The sequence below is a fragment of the Calypte anna genome, chromosome 15 (genome assembly GCF_003957555.1).
Source record: "Calypte anna isolate BGI_N300 chromosome 15, bCalAnn1_v1.p, whole genome shotgun sequence".
NCBI lineage: Eukaryota > Metazoa > Chordata > Aves > Apodiformes > Trochilidae > Calypte > Calypte anna.
This window is the reverse complement of record NC_044261.1, coordinates 13,763,261-13,776,407: the sequence shown is the minus strand read 5'-3', so window position 1 is coordinate 13,776,407 and position 13,147 is coordinate 13,763,261. Positions and strand designations below refer to the sequence as shown.

The following is a 13,147-nucleotide window of genomic DNA, read 5'->3' as shown; positions in this document are numbered from 1 at the left end:
GACGCGGGGGGGTGACTCCCACCCTGTGCTCTTCCCCCGGCCGCTGCTCCTGCCCGTCCCGTCCCGTCCCGTCCCGGCGGTGGGTGCAGGGTTTGTTTTTTTGGGGACACGCACACACACAGTGGGTGCCGCCCCCTCACTGCTGTCTTTGGGGTCGCCGAGGGGGGGCCACGATGCGGTATTGGGGGTGGCCATTGTCACGCTTGCTACGGGTGGACCGGGGGCCACCGTGCCGGGGGGGCACTGCCCGAGCCAGGCTCTGGTTCTGCGGGGAGGAAAGGAGAGAGGTGTCAGGAGACACACGCCCCCCTCCCTAAAAAAAAAAAAAAGTCCCCCTGGCATTGGTGCTGTGGGTGGGGGGTCCCTCGCCCCACAGAAAGGGGGTTCAGGAGACCCCAGCCCCGTGGAGAAGGGGTTCATCCCCTCCACCCCCTAAGCCCCTGCAGCTGTCCCCCGGGAGCCCTTGGCTGGGGGAGGCACAGGGGACACACACATGGGGACCCTCCCCGAACCCCAACTGGCCCCTGGGACCCCTGGCCGGCACCCCCGGAGCTGGGACCCCCCTGCACAAAAGCAGAGCTAGAAAGTGGAGGAGAGGGAAAAAAGGGTGGGGGCACCCCCGCTGATCCCCCTGCTGGGCACCCTGGCACTGGGGGCTCTCTTGGGTCATGGGGTCTTACATGGGGCTCCCTTGGTTTGGGAAGGGCTCCATGGTCTCCTGTGATCCTTGGGGAGCTCCAGGGCTCCCTTGGCCAAGAGGGGTCCATGGGTGCCTCTCAATACAAGAATGTCTCCATGGTCTCCCTTGCTCCAAGAGGCTCTCCCTTGGTTTCAGAGGCTCCAGGGGCTCCCCTGATCCTTGGGGAGCTCCCAGGTTTCCTTTGATCTATTGGGAGGCTCCCAGGGATTCCCTGCAGTTCTCTCAATCCATGAGAGTCTCCGTGCTCCCAGCAGCTCTCCGTGGTCACCTCTCCCAATCCAGCAGGATCTCCATGGTGTCCCTTGGGCAGGGGGATGTGTGGGGGTCTCCAAGGACCTTCTCCCAAACCCCCCCGTGCTCCATGCCCGCACCCAGGGGGGGTCTCAGCTCATGCTGGGTGGGGGGTGGCGGTGTGCCATTACCTGGCCAGATGATGGCTTCCAGCAAGGTGACCCTTCTAGCCAGGACCTCCAGCTGGGCCTGCTGCCGCAGGAGGGTTTGGAAGCTACTGGCCTGGGGGAGAGGGAGAGAGCAGAGCAGAGCAGTGCATTCACCCGCGGGGGGCATGGCATGGCTGGCATCGCATGGCATCGCATGGCACAGGTGGCACAGCACAGCTGGCATGGCATGGCACAGCATGGCACGGGTGGCACAGCACAGCTGGCACAGCATGGCTAGCACGGCATGGCACGGCTGGCATGGCATGGCAGAGCTGGCACAGTATGGCACAGCACAGGTGGCAGAGCATTGCATGGCATGGGTAGGACAGCTGGCATGGTAGGGGTGGCACAGGTGGCACAGCATGGTATGGGTGGCACAGCATGGCTGGCACGGCATGGCATGGCATGGCATGGCATGGCAGAGCTGGCACAGTATAGCACAGGTGGCACAGCACAGGTGGCACGGCATGGCATGGCATGGCATGGCATGGCATGGCATGGGTAGGACAGCTGGCATGGCATGGGTGGCACAGATGGCACAGCATGGCATGGGTGGCCACAGCATGGCACAGCACAGCATGGCATGGCACAGCATGGGTGGCATAGCATGGCACGGGTGGCATGGAATGGCACGTGTGGTGTGGCACAGGTAGCACAGGACGTGTGGCATGGTGTGGGAAACGTGTCACAGCAGAGATGTCACAGGTAGCACACAGCAGGGATGTCACGGCATGGGTGGCACAGGTGTCACGGGTGTCCCAGCAGGACACAGGGTGGGTGCAGCCCCGGCAGGGGGGTGGGTGCTGTGGGTGAAGTGGGTGGGGGTGCCAGGTCTCCCAGGAGGGTGCCTCCCTTGGGGGGGCCTGGGGGTCCCTTGGTGCTGCCTTGATGCCCCAAGCAGTGCCCTGATGGGGACACAGCTGTCCCCGTGCCTCTGCCACCCCCTGTCCCCGGCCTGCTGGGGACACCGTGGGGCAGTGCCGGGGGTTCTGGGGGTGCCCACCCACGGGGTCCCTGCCCTACAAGCATATCCCCAGTGCTGGCCGTGACCCCCAGCGCGCGGTGGTGACATCACGCTGAGCTGATGACGTCATCCCACACACCTCTTGCCCCAGCTCTATGACGTCAGCAAGGCAGCGTGATGTCACAGGCACCTGCCGATCCGCTGGGGGGAGGGGAGGAAGGAGTGGAGGGGCCACCCATGGAGCAGGGGCCACCCTGGGGGTCCCCTGTCCCCTCCCTCCCCCCGGGCTGTCCCCCCCTACTCACCGTAGAGCCCAATCATTGTTTCCAAGATTAAAACCCTCTCTGCTAAAATCTTTCAGTGCCTCACGGAGGTGATGCAAACCCTCCCCCTGGGACAAAAGAGGGGTCACAGGGGGCCACAGGGCACAGGGTCACCTTCCATGGGTAGGGGGACATAGAGGGGACATGGTTACCCCCCTCCCGGGAGGAGTGAGGGTACCCCCCCCTCCACTCCCCACATCAGGAGTGTTCCTCCTCCTGTCCCCGGTGTCACCCACCACTCACCCAAGTGCCCTTGTCACCCGGGTGGCCCCGGGGGCCCGGCTCGCCCTGAAACACAGAGAGGAGAGGGGCTGGCAGGGGGGGGCAAGGGGGCTGCACCCCGGGGGGCCCGATCCGGCCACCTACCTGTGCCCCAGCCTGGCCACGGCTGCCGGGGGGCCCTGGGGACCCTGAGGAGGGGAGAGGGGGAGATCCTATCAGCACCTGAGTGAGGGGCACAGCCGGACACCCCCAACACCCTGGGGGATGCTGGCATAGCCCCCTCCCCCCACACGCCCCAGGCTGAGACCTCCCCAACTCGTGACATGGGTGGGCACTCACTCTGTCTCCTTTCTCACCGGGGGGGCCGGCAGCTCCAGGTGCCCCCTCCCTACCCTGTGGACAAACGGGGTGGCATCAGGTGGGACACACAAACACACACACGATCCTGGGGGTGGGAGGGCTCAGGACACCCCCACCCATCTGCTCCCAACACTTACATCGGGTCCTGGGGGGCCGGGGGGCCGATGGGACCGGGGGGCCGGGGGGACCTGCAAGAAGGGGGGGGCACAGCTCAGCCCGGCCCTCGGGGGTGTTTTGGGGAGGGGGGGGCACACAAACACTCACCCATTGGCCCCACGGGTCCGGGTGGGCCGGTGGGACCCACGATGCTTTCAGTGAAGGTGTTAGAGAGAAGGGGGTCCCCTGGGGGATGGGTGGGTCAGACTCGTCCCCCGGGAGTCTCAGCACCCCCAGCCTTGGTGATACCCCCCCCTCCCGATCCCCCAGCCTCCTCCTCACAGCCCGGCCCCCATTTGGGGGAGAGTCCCTCCCACCCTCCCCAGCCTCCCCTTACTGGGCAGGGCTCCGTGGGGTATCACTGGCCCCAGGGGAGCAGGGGGTCCTGGGGGGCCGGGAGGGCCGGGTAAGCCCTTCTCTCCGGGGGGGCCCCTGGCTCCATCCCGGCCGGGTGGTCCTGGGGGGCCGGGGGGACCTGCAAGGAGGAAGAGGAGGGGGAGGAGGGGAGTGGGTGTCTGTTAAATTCCCTGCTGAGACCACCCCCGTGTCATCAGGGAGGGGCTCAGCCAGAGCCTGGGACCCCCCTCAAAACCAGGGCAATCCCCCCTTCCTTACCTGGTGGCCCCATCGGACCCTTCAACCCCGGAACACCCGAGGGTCCCCGTCCTCCTGCATCCCCCTTGGGGCCGGGGGGGCCCTCCAGCCGGGGTCCCTGCAGCCAAGCAGTGTCCTCAGGGGGGTCCCACCTCGGTGGGTGCCCCCCACCCACCATCACTGCTCCATGCTGCAGGTGGGCCTGGGGGGAGGGGGCAGGGCACCCCAAGAGCAGCAGCCCCCACCCTGCCCCAAACCAAAGCACTGGAGCTTGGGGGGAGGGGCGTGTCCTTCTACACCACCCCCCCCCCCGCCCCCTGGAGCTGGGGCAGGTCCCCAAGGGTGGCTCCGTGTCACCTCCTGGAGACAGCAGGGGTGGGACTGCAGTCTCCCCCACATAAGGGGCTCCAAGAGGGGGTCTCCCACAGATTACCCTCCCCCTCCCATTGATATCACCAGGGTGCTTTGCCTGGGGGGTGCTGCTGGGTGGCACTGCCACCAGCACTGGTGACACAGGATGTGGCATTGCCACCAACGCTGGTGCTGCGGGAAGCGGGTGGCTGGGTGGGGGGGGTGGGTATTGTGATTTGGAACACCCCCCCCCGCCCCTTACCATCATCCCCAGGGCTCCCGCGGGCAGCTGGAGCCCCCCAGAGCTGCCCGGGGTCCTGTCCCCTGCCCGGGGGGCTGCCCTTGGGTGCTGGGGGGGTGGGGCTTCAGCCACCGACAGCCGGGCCACCTGGCAACGAGATGGGCGAGTTGGGTGCCACAGCGTAGGGGGAGGGGGGGAGGGGCTTCCCCTCATCTCCCGGTGCCCCCTCGGGAAGTGGGAGTTGTCCATCGGCGGGGGTGGGGTCCGGGGGATATTTTTGAGGGGTCACCTGCATCTCGAGGGTGGTGATCCGGGCTGTCAGGTCCCCCCTGGCTGCAGTTCAGGCACCCTGCGGGATGGGGGGCAGAGGAGGTGGTGGGGTGGGGGGCACCCACCCCTCTTTGCTCATGTTGGTGCAGGGGGGGTGGTAAGGGGAGGGGGTGGCAAGGGGAGGGGGGTGGGGGCACAGACGCACCTGAGAATGCTGTGGGGCGCAGGGAGGGGCGGCGTGGGGAGGGGTTGGGTGCCCCGTGTCCCGTAGGGCCAGGAGGATTTGAGGCTCTGCTGGGGGAGGGGGGGTCAGGAAGGGGACACATCCTCCCCCCCATGGGCTACAGGACTCAGAAAAGCTCCTCCCCTCACCCTAAAATGAGGGGGGGCTCCATCCTCACTCTGGGGAGCCTCAGTGCCCTAAAGCCCCCCCCTCCCATGGGTCCCTCTTCTCCCCATGAGTGACCAGCCAGAGCACCCCAACCTGCTATGGTCCCGAATCAGCACTCCCAGACCCCCATGACCATGTCAGACCCCTCCAATCCACCACCTAACCTTGACCTGCCCCCCAAACTCCCTCCCCCCGGATCACATACCAGCACCCCCAAAGTTAACCATCCTCCCCAACCCTCCACGTCCATACAACAGCCCCCCCAACTCACCCCCTCACTCAAATCAGTCCCCCCAACCCCCCCCATGAACTCACAGAACCCCCCCACCCCCTAACCTTAACTGCCCCCAAATCCACCCTTGATCAAACACCAGACCCCCCCCCAACCCACCCTGTAACCCTGAGCAAAACCCCCCCCAGCCCTCTCCAGTCCTGAACCCTACCCCCCAATCCCCCCCTATGGCCCCACTGTGAGAACCCTCCCCATCCCTGTCTCAGAGGTGGCTTTGGAGGGGAGGGGACACATTTCTGGGGACACTCGCCACATCTGCACCCCCATGGTGGGGTCCCAGCACCTTGTCTCCTACCAAAGGACCCTGGGGACAGGGCTGGGGCCTACCCAGCATGGCAGGAAAGGGGTGTCTGGTGCAGAGCTGGTGGCATTGTGTGTGTCCCCCCCTCCCTGGTAAGGCCACCTTCGTGCTGCAGGGGACAGCCAACACCACCCTAAGCGGGCCCAGATGTGGGGCACCCAGCCAAGCACGCATGGAGCAGGAGGAGGTGGAAGGGTACCCCCACTCTCCCTCCACACTGCTGCCACCCAGCTGGTCCCCTACAGGTCCTGCAGGTCCTTAGTGCCACCCCCTTGCTGTCCCCTAGGTGTGTGTCCCCCCTTGCGTGGGGGGGACTCACCCTACAGCCCCTCCAGAGCCAGAACTAGGGACCCATAGGGAAGGGAGGGAGGTTGACAATGGGGACAAAGACCCCCCCACCTGGACAGGGGTGTCCATCCACTGACACCTCCCCAGACCTATCCCTCCACCCACCCCCTACCCCCCTGAGCTACTCACCCAGCCAAGCACACCCTGCCCACCCAGAGGGATCTCTCTACCTGCCTACCACCCACAGGCAGAGGTGTCCACCCACCCTCCACAGGGACACCCATCCATCCCTTCTTCCACTCAACCATGAGAACATCCATCCATCCACCACCCACCCATCCCTCCCTCTCCCTCTCCCTCCCTCCTCCCTCCCTCCTTCCATCCATCCATCTACAGGAACATCCATCCATTTATCCATCCACTCAACCATGGGAATATCCATCCATGAACCCACAACAGAAGAATATGCATCTATCCATCCCTCCCTCCATTCCTCCCTCCCTCCATGCCTCCATCCACCCATCCCTTCACCCACCCCAAGGACCACCCAGTGACCCCTCCCACCACTTACCTCCCCATCCATCCCTTCCCAGCCCAGCAGCCCATCCACAGCCCCTGGGTGACCCACCCTGCCAATGAGGAGCCAGAAGCCCATCCCTGGCAGGATGAATCCCCATTTCCTAGCCATTCCAGCTCCCACCTTCCTGGCAGTTGGCTCCAGCATGCCCGGGGCAGCACCTCCACTCCAGTGCTGTCACTGTCCTGTAGGTCACCCTGTAGATGGGCCGGGCCACCGTGCGATAGCTGCTAACACAGAGAGAGAGAGTGCTGTCACAGCCAGCACCCACAGGAACATCCATCCCTCCTTCCATCCCTCCATCCCTCCATCCCTCCATCCATCCATCCATCCATCCATCCATCCATCCATCCCTCCTTCCATCCCTCCATCCCTCCATCCCTCCATCCATCCATCCGTCCATCCATCCATTCATCCTTCCATCCAGGGGGGGTATCACAGCTACCACGGCTCACAAGGTGCTGGGACATACTGGGGCAGGGGACATTGGTATCACCTCTCACCTGCCCCCGCTGCAGGCCAGGGGCCAGCGGCAGCCCTGGAAGACCCTCTGGAGGAAGGTGCCATTCTGGACCTGGCATGACACTGTCCTTGTCACCGTGTAGGAGCACCAGTTGCTGCAATGGAAACCATCAGTCATGCTCAAGGGACACCGTGAGACTGGTGGTGGTGGCAGTGCCACCAGTGTGGTGAGGGGTGTGGTGAGGGATATGTATATCCATATCAGGGTCCTATTACCTAAATTCCCCCGGAGATTGCACCCCCAGCTTTTGGGTGGCCCACGGGGGCTGCCCCCAGGTGGGGGCTGTCTGGGAGCTGGGGCCCCCACATTCCTGCTGCATTCCCGGCTCGGCTGGCTTGGAAGCAGGGCCCGCAGCCCCCCAGCCCACCCCACCGCACACAAAGTCCTCTTTCTTCAGCCATGCCAGGCTCTGCCTGCCCCCGCCCCCTCCCCAGCCTCAGTTTCCCCCGCAAGGAGGGGAGGGGGGGGTGGACATCAAGGTCACGACGCCCTATTGTCCCTGTCCCCCTCGGCGGCTCCAGGCTCCGAGGGTGTGTGTGCATTTGAGTCCAACCTCAAGCTTTTGGGGACTGAGGGGAGGGGCGGCAGCTGGGACGAGTGGGGACAATTGTCTGGGAGATGCCGGAGGGGGGACACAGCGGGTGGCACAGGGGTTTCCGGGGCAGGCACTGTCCCAGGCAGCGCGGTGCCAGGGACACGACAGCGGCCGAGCTGCAGGGGACTGTCACCACGCCTTTGCCAACCCTCTGCCGTGCCCAGCGGGGTCCTGGGAGAGGGACACACACAGCGACACGGTGGGGTGATACGTCCCCCTCTGGACAGGCACCAAGGTGCCCCAGGCAGGTGGGAGGATGCGTCTGGGGGGAGAGGAGCGTGCCAGCCCAGGGGTGCCGAGGGGTATGTATGGGGCTGGGGATGGGTCCTGGCTCGTCTTACTTCCCTCTCTCCTGCCTGGCAGGGAGGAATGCCCCCCTGGGATGGAGGGAAGGAGTGAAACGCCCCCTTGGGAAGCAGGAAGGAATGGAGGGAAGGAGGGAATGCTACCCCTGGGAAGTAGGGAAGGAGGGAATGACCTCCTGGGATGGAGAGAATGCCCCATGGGATGGAGGGAAGGAGGAATGCCCCCTTGGGAGCACGAAGAAGGAGGAATGCCCTCCTAGGACGGTTGGAATGCTCCCCTGGGAAGCAGGGAAGGAGCAGGCCGGGTATCAACGTGTGAGCACTCGCACGGCCTGCACTGACCAGCATTCATGCACTGATTTGGCCGGGTCTCTGCAAGTCAGGAACCACAGGAGCAAAGCCCAGCTCAGGGCTGGCACTAAACCCCCCCCCCCCGGCCCCCGTTGGCTTCGTGCTCACCTCCTCCCACCCAATGGCATGTGGGACTCCAGCCATTTCCCCCCCTCCCCTTCCCCGATACCAGCAGCAGGGTGGGAAGTGGGGGCGGTGGGATGGGGGATTTGGGGGGTGGGGGGCATGTCGGGGTAGTGCCAAGGCGCTGGGGTCTTCCTGGGCTTGGCAGGAGTGAAGGGGAAATGAGGCTGGTTCTGCCCGTCGCCTCGCCAACCGCGAGCGGAACCGGGAGGTCCGCAATCCGGTGCGGAGGACACTGCAGAGCCAAAGGTTTCCTGTAAACAAAATCCCCGCCACCCCCCCAACTCCCCCCTCTGCCGCTCCACCGGGATGGGATCGGGGGCACAGGGCTGCAACCCACCTCGATCCCACCATCGGGATGCCCCGGTCCCCGCCACCTCCCAGGGACAGGCAGGACCCCGGGGCCGGGGCTGTTCACCCCACACCAGCCCCAGCATGTCCCAGTGTGTCTAGTATCGCCAGGCAGCCACAGTATGGCCAGGTAGACCCAGTATTGTCCCAGCATCTTGCTAACCCTCATAGCTCTGATACCCCGGCAGTGATGCTAGTCCCAGTAGCTCACCAGTAAGCACCAGTTCTTCCTAACCTCAGTAAGTCCTAGCCTGGTTTGCTCAGCAAACCCCAGTATCCCCTCAGTCAGTCCCAGGAAGTCCAGCTATCACCAGTAACGCCCGGTGACAGCCAGTCCAAGTAAGACCAGCTAGCCCCAATGTCTCCCAGTAACCTCCAGCTCTGATAACCCCAGCAGCATGGACCAAGCAGCCGGTGCCCCCCGGTGCCAAATGCCCTCCATGCCCGGTGCTCGCAATCCCCCGGGACCCAGAACCCTCTTGGGACCCGCTACCCAGCTCTCTCTGTGCCCACAGCCCCCCGGGACCCAGAGCTTCCCGGTACCAGCCCCCGCGTGCCCGTAGCCCCTGTGCCGGTATCTGGAGCGACCCAGTAGCCGGTACCAGAGCTCCCTGTACTTCAGCCCCCTTTAAACCCCCTCCTCTTCTCCCTCTTACTCCATACCCAGATGCCCCCCCGGTGCTCCCTTGCCTCGTACCCGTGCCCCCCGCCCAAACCCCCCGTGCCGGTACCTGCGGGCTGCCGGCTGCAGCAGGCCGACTCCAGGAGCCACAGCTGGCAGGAGCAGCAGGCAGCAAAGGCAGAACGCCAGGGGGCAGGCAGGGTGGCAGGAGGGGGGCAGGCAGGGGGCAGGCAGGGGCAGGCGGCGGGGCCGGGCCATCCCGATCCGCTGAGCTCGGCGCTGCCCGGGCACCGGCACGGCACCTGAGCGGGAGGGGCGGGGAGGAGGAGAAGGAGGAGGAGGGATGAAGGAGGAGGAAGGAGCCCCCCCGTCCCCGCCTTCCGCCCCACCAACGTGGGGGGGCACAGCTGTGGGGAGGGGGAACACGACTTGGGACACACTGGCCTGGAAGGGACACGAGGAGGGGGGCAAGGGAGGGTGGGACTCAGAGAAAGGAGGGGTCACGATGTGGGGCTGCGAGGATCCCTGTGACCCCTCCGCGGGTGGTACAGAGTGGGTGGGTGTCCCCGTGTGGGCGTGGGTTGCACACGGGTGTGTTGAACTGCTCGTGCGCGGGAGCACAGGCGTGTGGGTGTAACATGTGTCTGATCTGCGTGTTCATGGGAGCACCCGTGTGTGGTCTTCATGTGCGTGGGTACGCACGTGTGTTTTGACCCTGTGCGTGCACATGTGTGCATTCATGGCTCTGTGTGTGTGTGCTCACGGTGCACACATGTGTGGGCTGTCCCTGTGTGTCCTGGTGTGCACCCCGTGTGCTGCAGGCTCACACGAGTCTCAGTTGCACGTGCAGGTGTGTCCGTGCTGTCCTGTGCACACACGCGTGTGTACATGTGTGTACCACAGCCGGCTGTATGCCACACCCACCCTCTCTGCCTGTCTGGTCTGTCTGTGTCTGACTGTCTCTGCTGCTCTGCCGTGTGTGTGTGTGTGTGTGTGGTCCCTGCCTCAGGAACAGGGGGGGAAATGTGCATGGGGGTGTGTGGGTGGTCCCAATGGGGGTGTTGGAGGGGTGAACCCTACAGGCAGCATGTCTGTCTGTCTGTCTGTCTGGGGACACAGCCCCCTGGGATCCTCAGCCCTCTGTGGGTGTGGGTGTGTGGGGGACAAGCTTACAAAGGCTGTCAGCACTCCCCTACACCCCACTTCCCCCCACCCGCACGAGAATCTGGGTGGTCCCTGTCACCCTCGTGTATCCCTTCCCCATGGGGACAGGCAGGGACCCAGGTGACAGGGCAGCCAAGTCTGTGGGGTGGCATGGGGGGAGAGCCCTGGAAGGCCCGAGCTGGACTTGGGAGGAGGACAAAAGTTGGGCAAGGGGACACAGAACACATAGGCTATAGAACATCACCATCCCTCATGCACGCCCATATCCCACAGACTGTGGGGGGCTACAGGCACTGGGACCCCCCACACTGTGGCAGCCCTGCTCCTGGGGCTCTTTGGTGGCCATCCAGGCTGTCCCCAGCCCTGAGCTGAGCATTTCAAGCTCAGCCTTGTCCCCGACGCTTCCCCATAGGGACCCCCACCCTGCCCTGGGGTCATCTCACCCATTCCCACCCCTTCCTTGTGGCTTAATCCCAGCAGGGCTCCTCCTGAGGTGTATTTCAGTCAGGCTTCCAGGTTCTCCCATCATGTCCTTGACCATTGCCATGCCCCTGGTTCAATGTCCCCATGGCCTGTGGGCCATTTCAGGTCCCTGTGTCATGCCACTGTCACAGCTCCTGTCCTTATGCTGTGGCCCAGCTCCAGGTCCTGGCCCAGCTCCATGTCCCATGCCCCTGGCCCAGGAGGGACCAGGGTCAGAGCTGATCTGGGGCCAGGCAAGGGCTGGGGGGTGACACTTGAGGAGACACTCAGGGGATTGTGGCCTATTAGTGCCCATAGGACCCTGCCCCATGTGCCCTCCAATGGTCCCCAGCTCTGGTGTCCCCTGAACCCTGTCAGTGCCCCCACAGCATGTGCCCCCAGCCCAGCTCCTGCTCAGGTGGTGGGCACACCAGGATGGGAAGAGTGGGTCCTGAGGCTGCTGAGGGGCTCCCAGAGCATTCCCGGACCCCACCCCTGCCTGGGTTCTACCATAGGGTGCCAGCCCCGTTTACTCCTGTGTGAGACCTGGGTCAGCTCATCGCATGGATGGGGTGGGCAGGCTGATGGGGAGCCGAGTGGCCGAGGCCACCAGGTGGCACTCCAGGCACCGTGGCTGTCCCTGGCCACCCCCAGGGTCAGTCCTCGTCTCCGGCCACCCCCTGGCCAGCCTCATGGACCATCAGTGCCGCCTCCCCGGAAGAGGAGACTGCGATGCAGGCCACTACCCAGGAGTGAAACAATCCCTCTGTCCCGGATCTGTCCCAAATCTGTCCCTTACAGGCATGCCATAGTGACAACCCCTCTGACCCCTAACCTGCCCTCTCCGTCGGTACAAAAAATCCTCTACCTTAAATCTGTCCCCAATCTGCCCTCCACAGCCAGAGTGACATCTCCCTTGTCCCCAGATCTGTCCCCAGATCTCTCCCAGAGCCGCGGGTGGCAATGATGGCAACGAGGGGGACAGCCACTGGGGGTGTCCCATGGCTCAGGGCTCCCGTGCCTTCAGTTTCCCCCACAGGGACTAAGGGAACCACATGCTCTGAGGGGAACAAGTCCCCAGTGGGGTGTCCCCAGCGCAGGGCACCAGTGCATTTCCCAGTGAGGGTCTCCAATGCAGGTGCCAGGGCTGGGGATGTCCCCAGTGTGGGTGCCAGCTCCTGGTTGCAGATGACCAGGACCCCACGCGTGTCCCTGGGGTGGGTGCACAGGTACCCGATTCAGATGCCTGTCCCCTGAGTGTCCCCTGTCCTCTACCTGTCCCCAATGTGTCCCTCATGTAATGTCCTCACTGAAGACACCTTGTCCCCAGTGTGGGTGCTTGGTCTCGGTGGGTATTCCTCTGTCCCACGGCGTGTCCCCAGTGCGTGTCCCCGGTCCCGAGGCGCGTCTCGCTCCGGTCAGTGCTCCTTGTGCGCGTTCCCGGCTCCTGTTGCGTGTCTCTGTCCTTGATGCTGTCCCTGCTGCGTGTGCCGCCTCCTGTTGCGTGTCCCGATGTGCGTGTCCCCGGTGCGGGTGCCCGCGGCAGCCGTGCGCGCCGCCGCCATGTCGGTAGTGCCTTGGCGCTGGCGGAGCCGCCCCGGCCCCGCTCCCGCTCCGCTCCCACCGCTGCTCCGGTGCGGGTCCGCTGCGGCTGCGGCTCCGGAGTAACGGCGAGGGACGGGGCGATGCCGTCGGCGGCCATGGCGGGGGCGGGGGGGTACGGGCTTCGAGAGAGGGGAGCTGGGGAGGGGGGGCAGCGGGACCGTGCACGGGGGGTTGCTGTGAAGCGGGGGGCCACCCGGCAGTGGGGGAACGGGGAGAGGGTGCAGCGGGGGGTGGGGCTTCCGTGCAGCGGGGCTAGGCCTGGCCTTTCAGCACCAACCCCCACCACCCCCCCGAGCCTCCGGGCCCGGGCGAGGGACTGGCGCTGGGCTGCTCCCCACTGCCCGGTCCCGGGGGAGGAAAGGGGAGGAGGGATGGGGTGAGGTCTCTCCGGCCGCGGGGGTGCCGGGTCACGGCGGGTGCTGGGCGCCGCCCCGGAATTGCACCCGCGTGTGAGGGGTGAGGGACAGTGTGTGTGCAGCGCTGTGCTGGGGTGGGGGTCTGTGTTTGTGTGTGTGTTGCATCCCTGGAGCGGGGTTGCTGTGCTTGCCCTGGGTGCCTGTGTCTCTCTATCTGTCT

General features: G+C 65.2%; 1 protein-coding gene across 1 annotated transcript; it reads right to left on the bottom strand.

Annotated features, from left to right (window-relative positions):
• Nucleotides 1-125: 125 nt before the first annotated feature.
• EMID1 (EMI domain containing 1) lies at nt 126-9,652 on the bottom strand. The gene is given in 20 exon segments (XM_030460551.1): nt 126-265; nt 1,123-1,213; nt 2,671-2,715; nt 2,794-2,837; nt 2,906; nt 2,989-3,042; nt 3,147-3,168; nt 3,170-3,197; nt 3,274-3,351; nt 3,503-3,640; nt 3,781-3,877; nt 4,356-4,468; nt 4,471-4,498; nt 4,641-4,680; nt 4,682-4,700; nt 4,827-4,868; nt 4,871-4,912; nt 6,594-6,700; nt 6,974-7,087; nt 9,450-9,652. Coding segments are annotated over 20 exon segments (1,311 nt in total). The 5' UTR covers nt 9,599-9,652; the 3' UTR covers nt 126-206.
• Nucleotides 9,653-13,147: the final 3,495 nt, after the last annotated feature.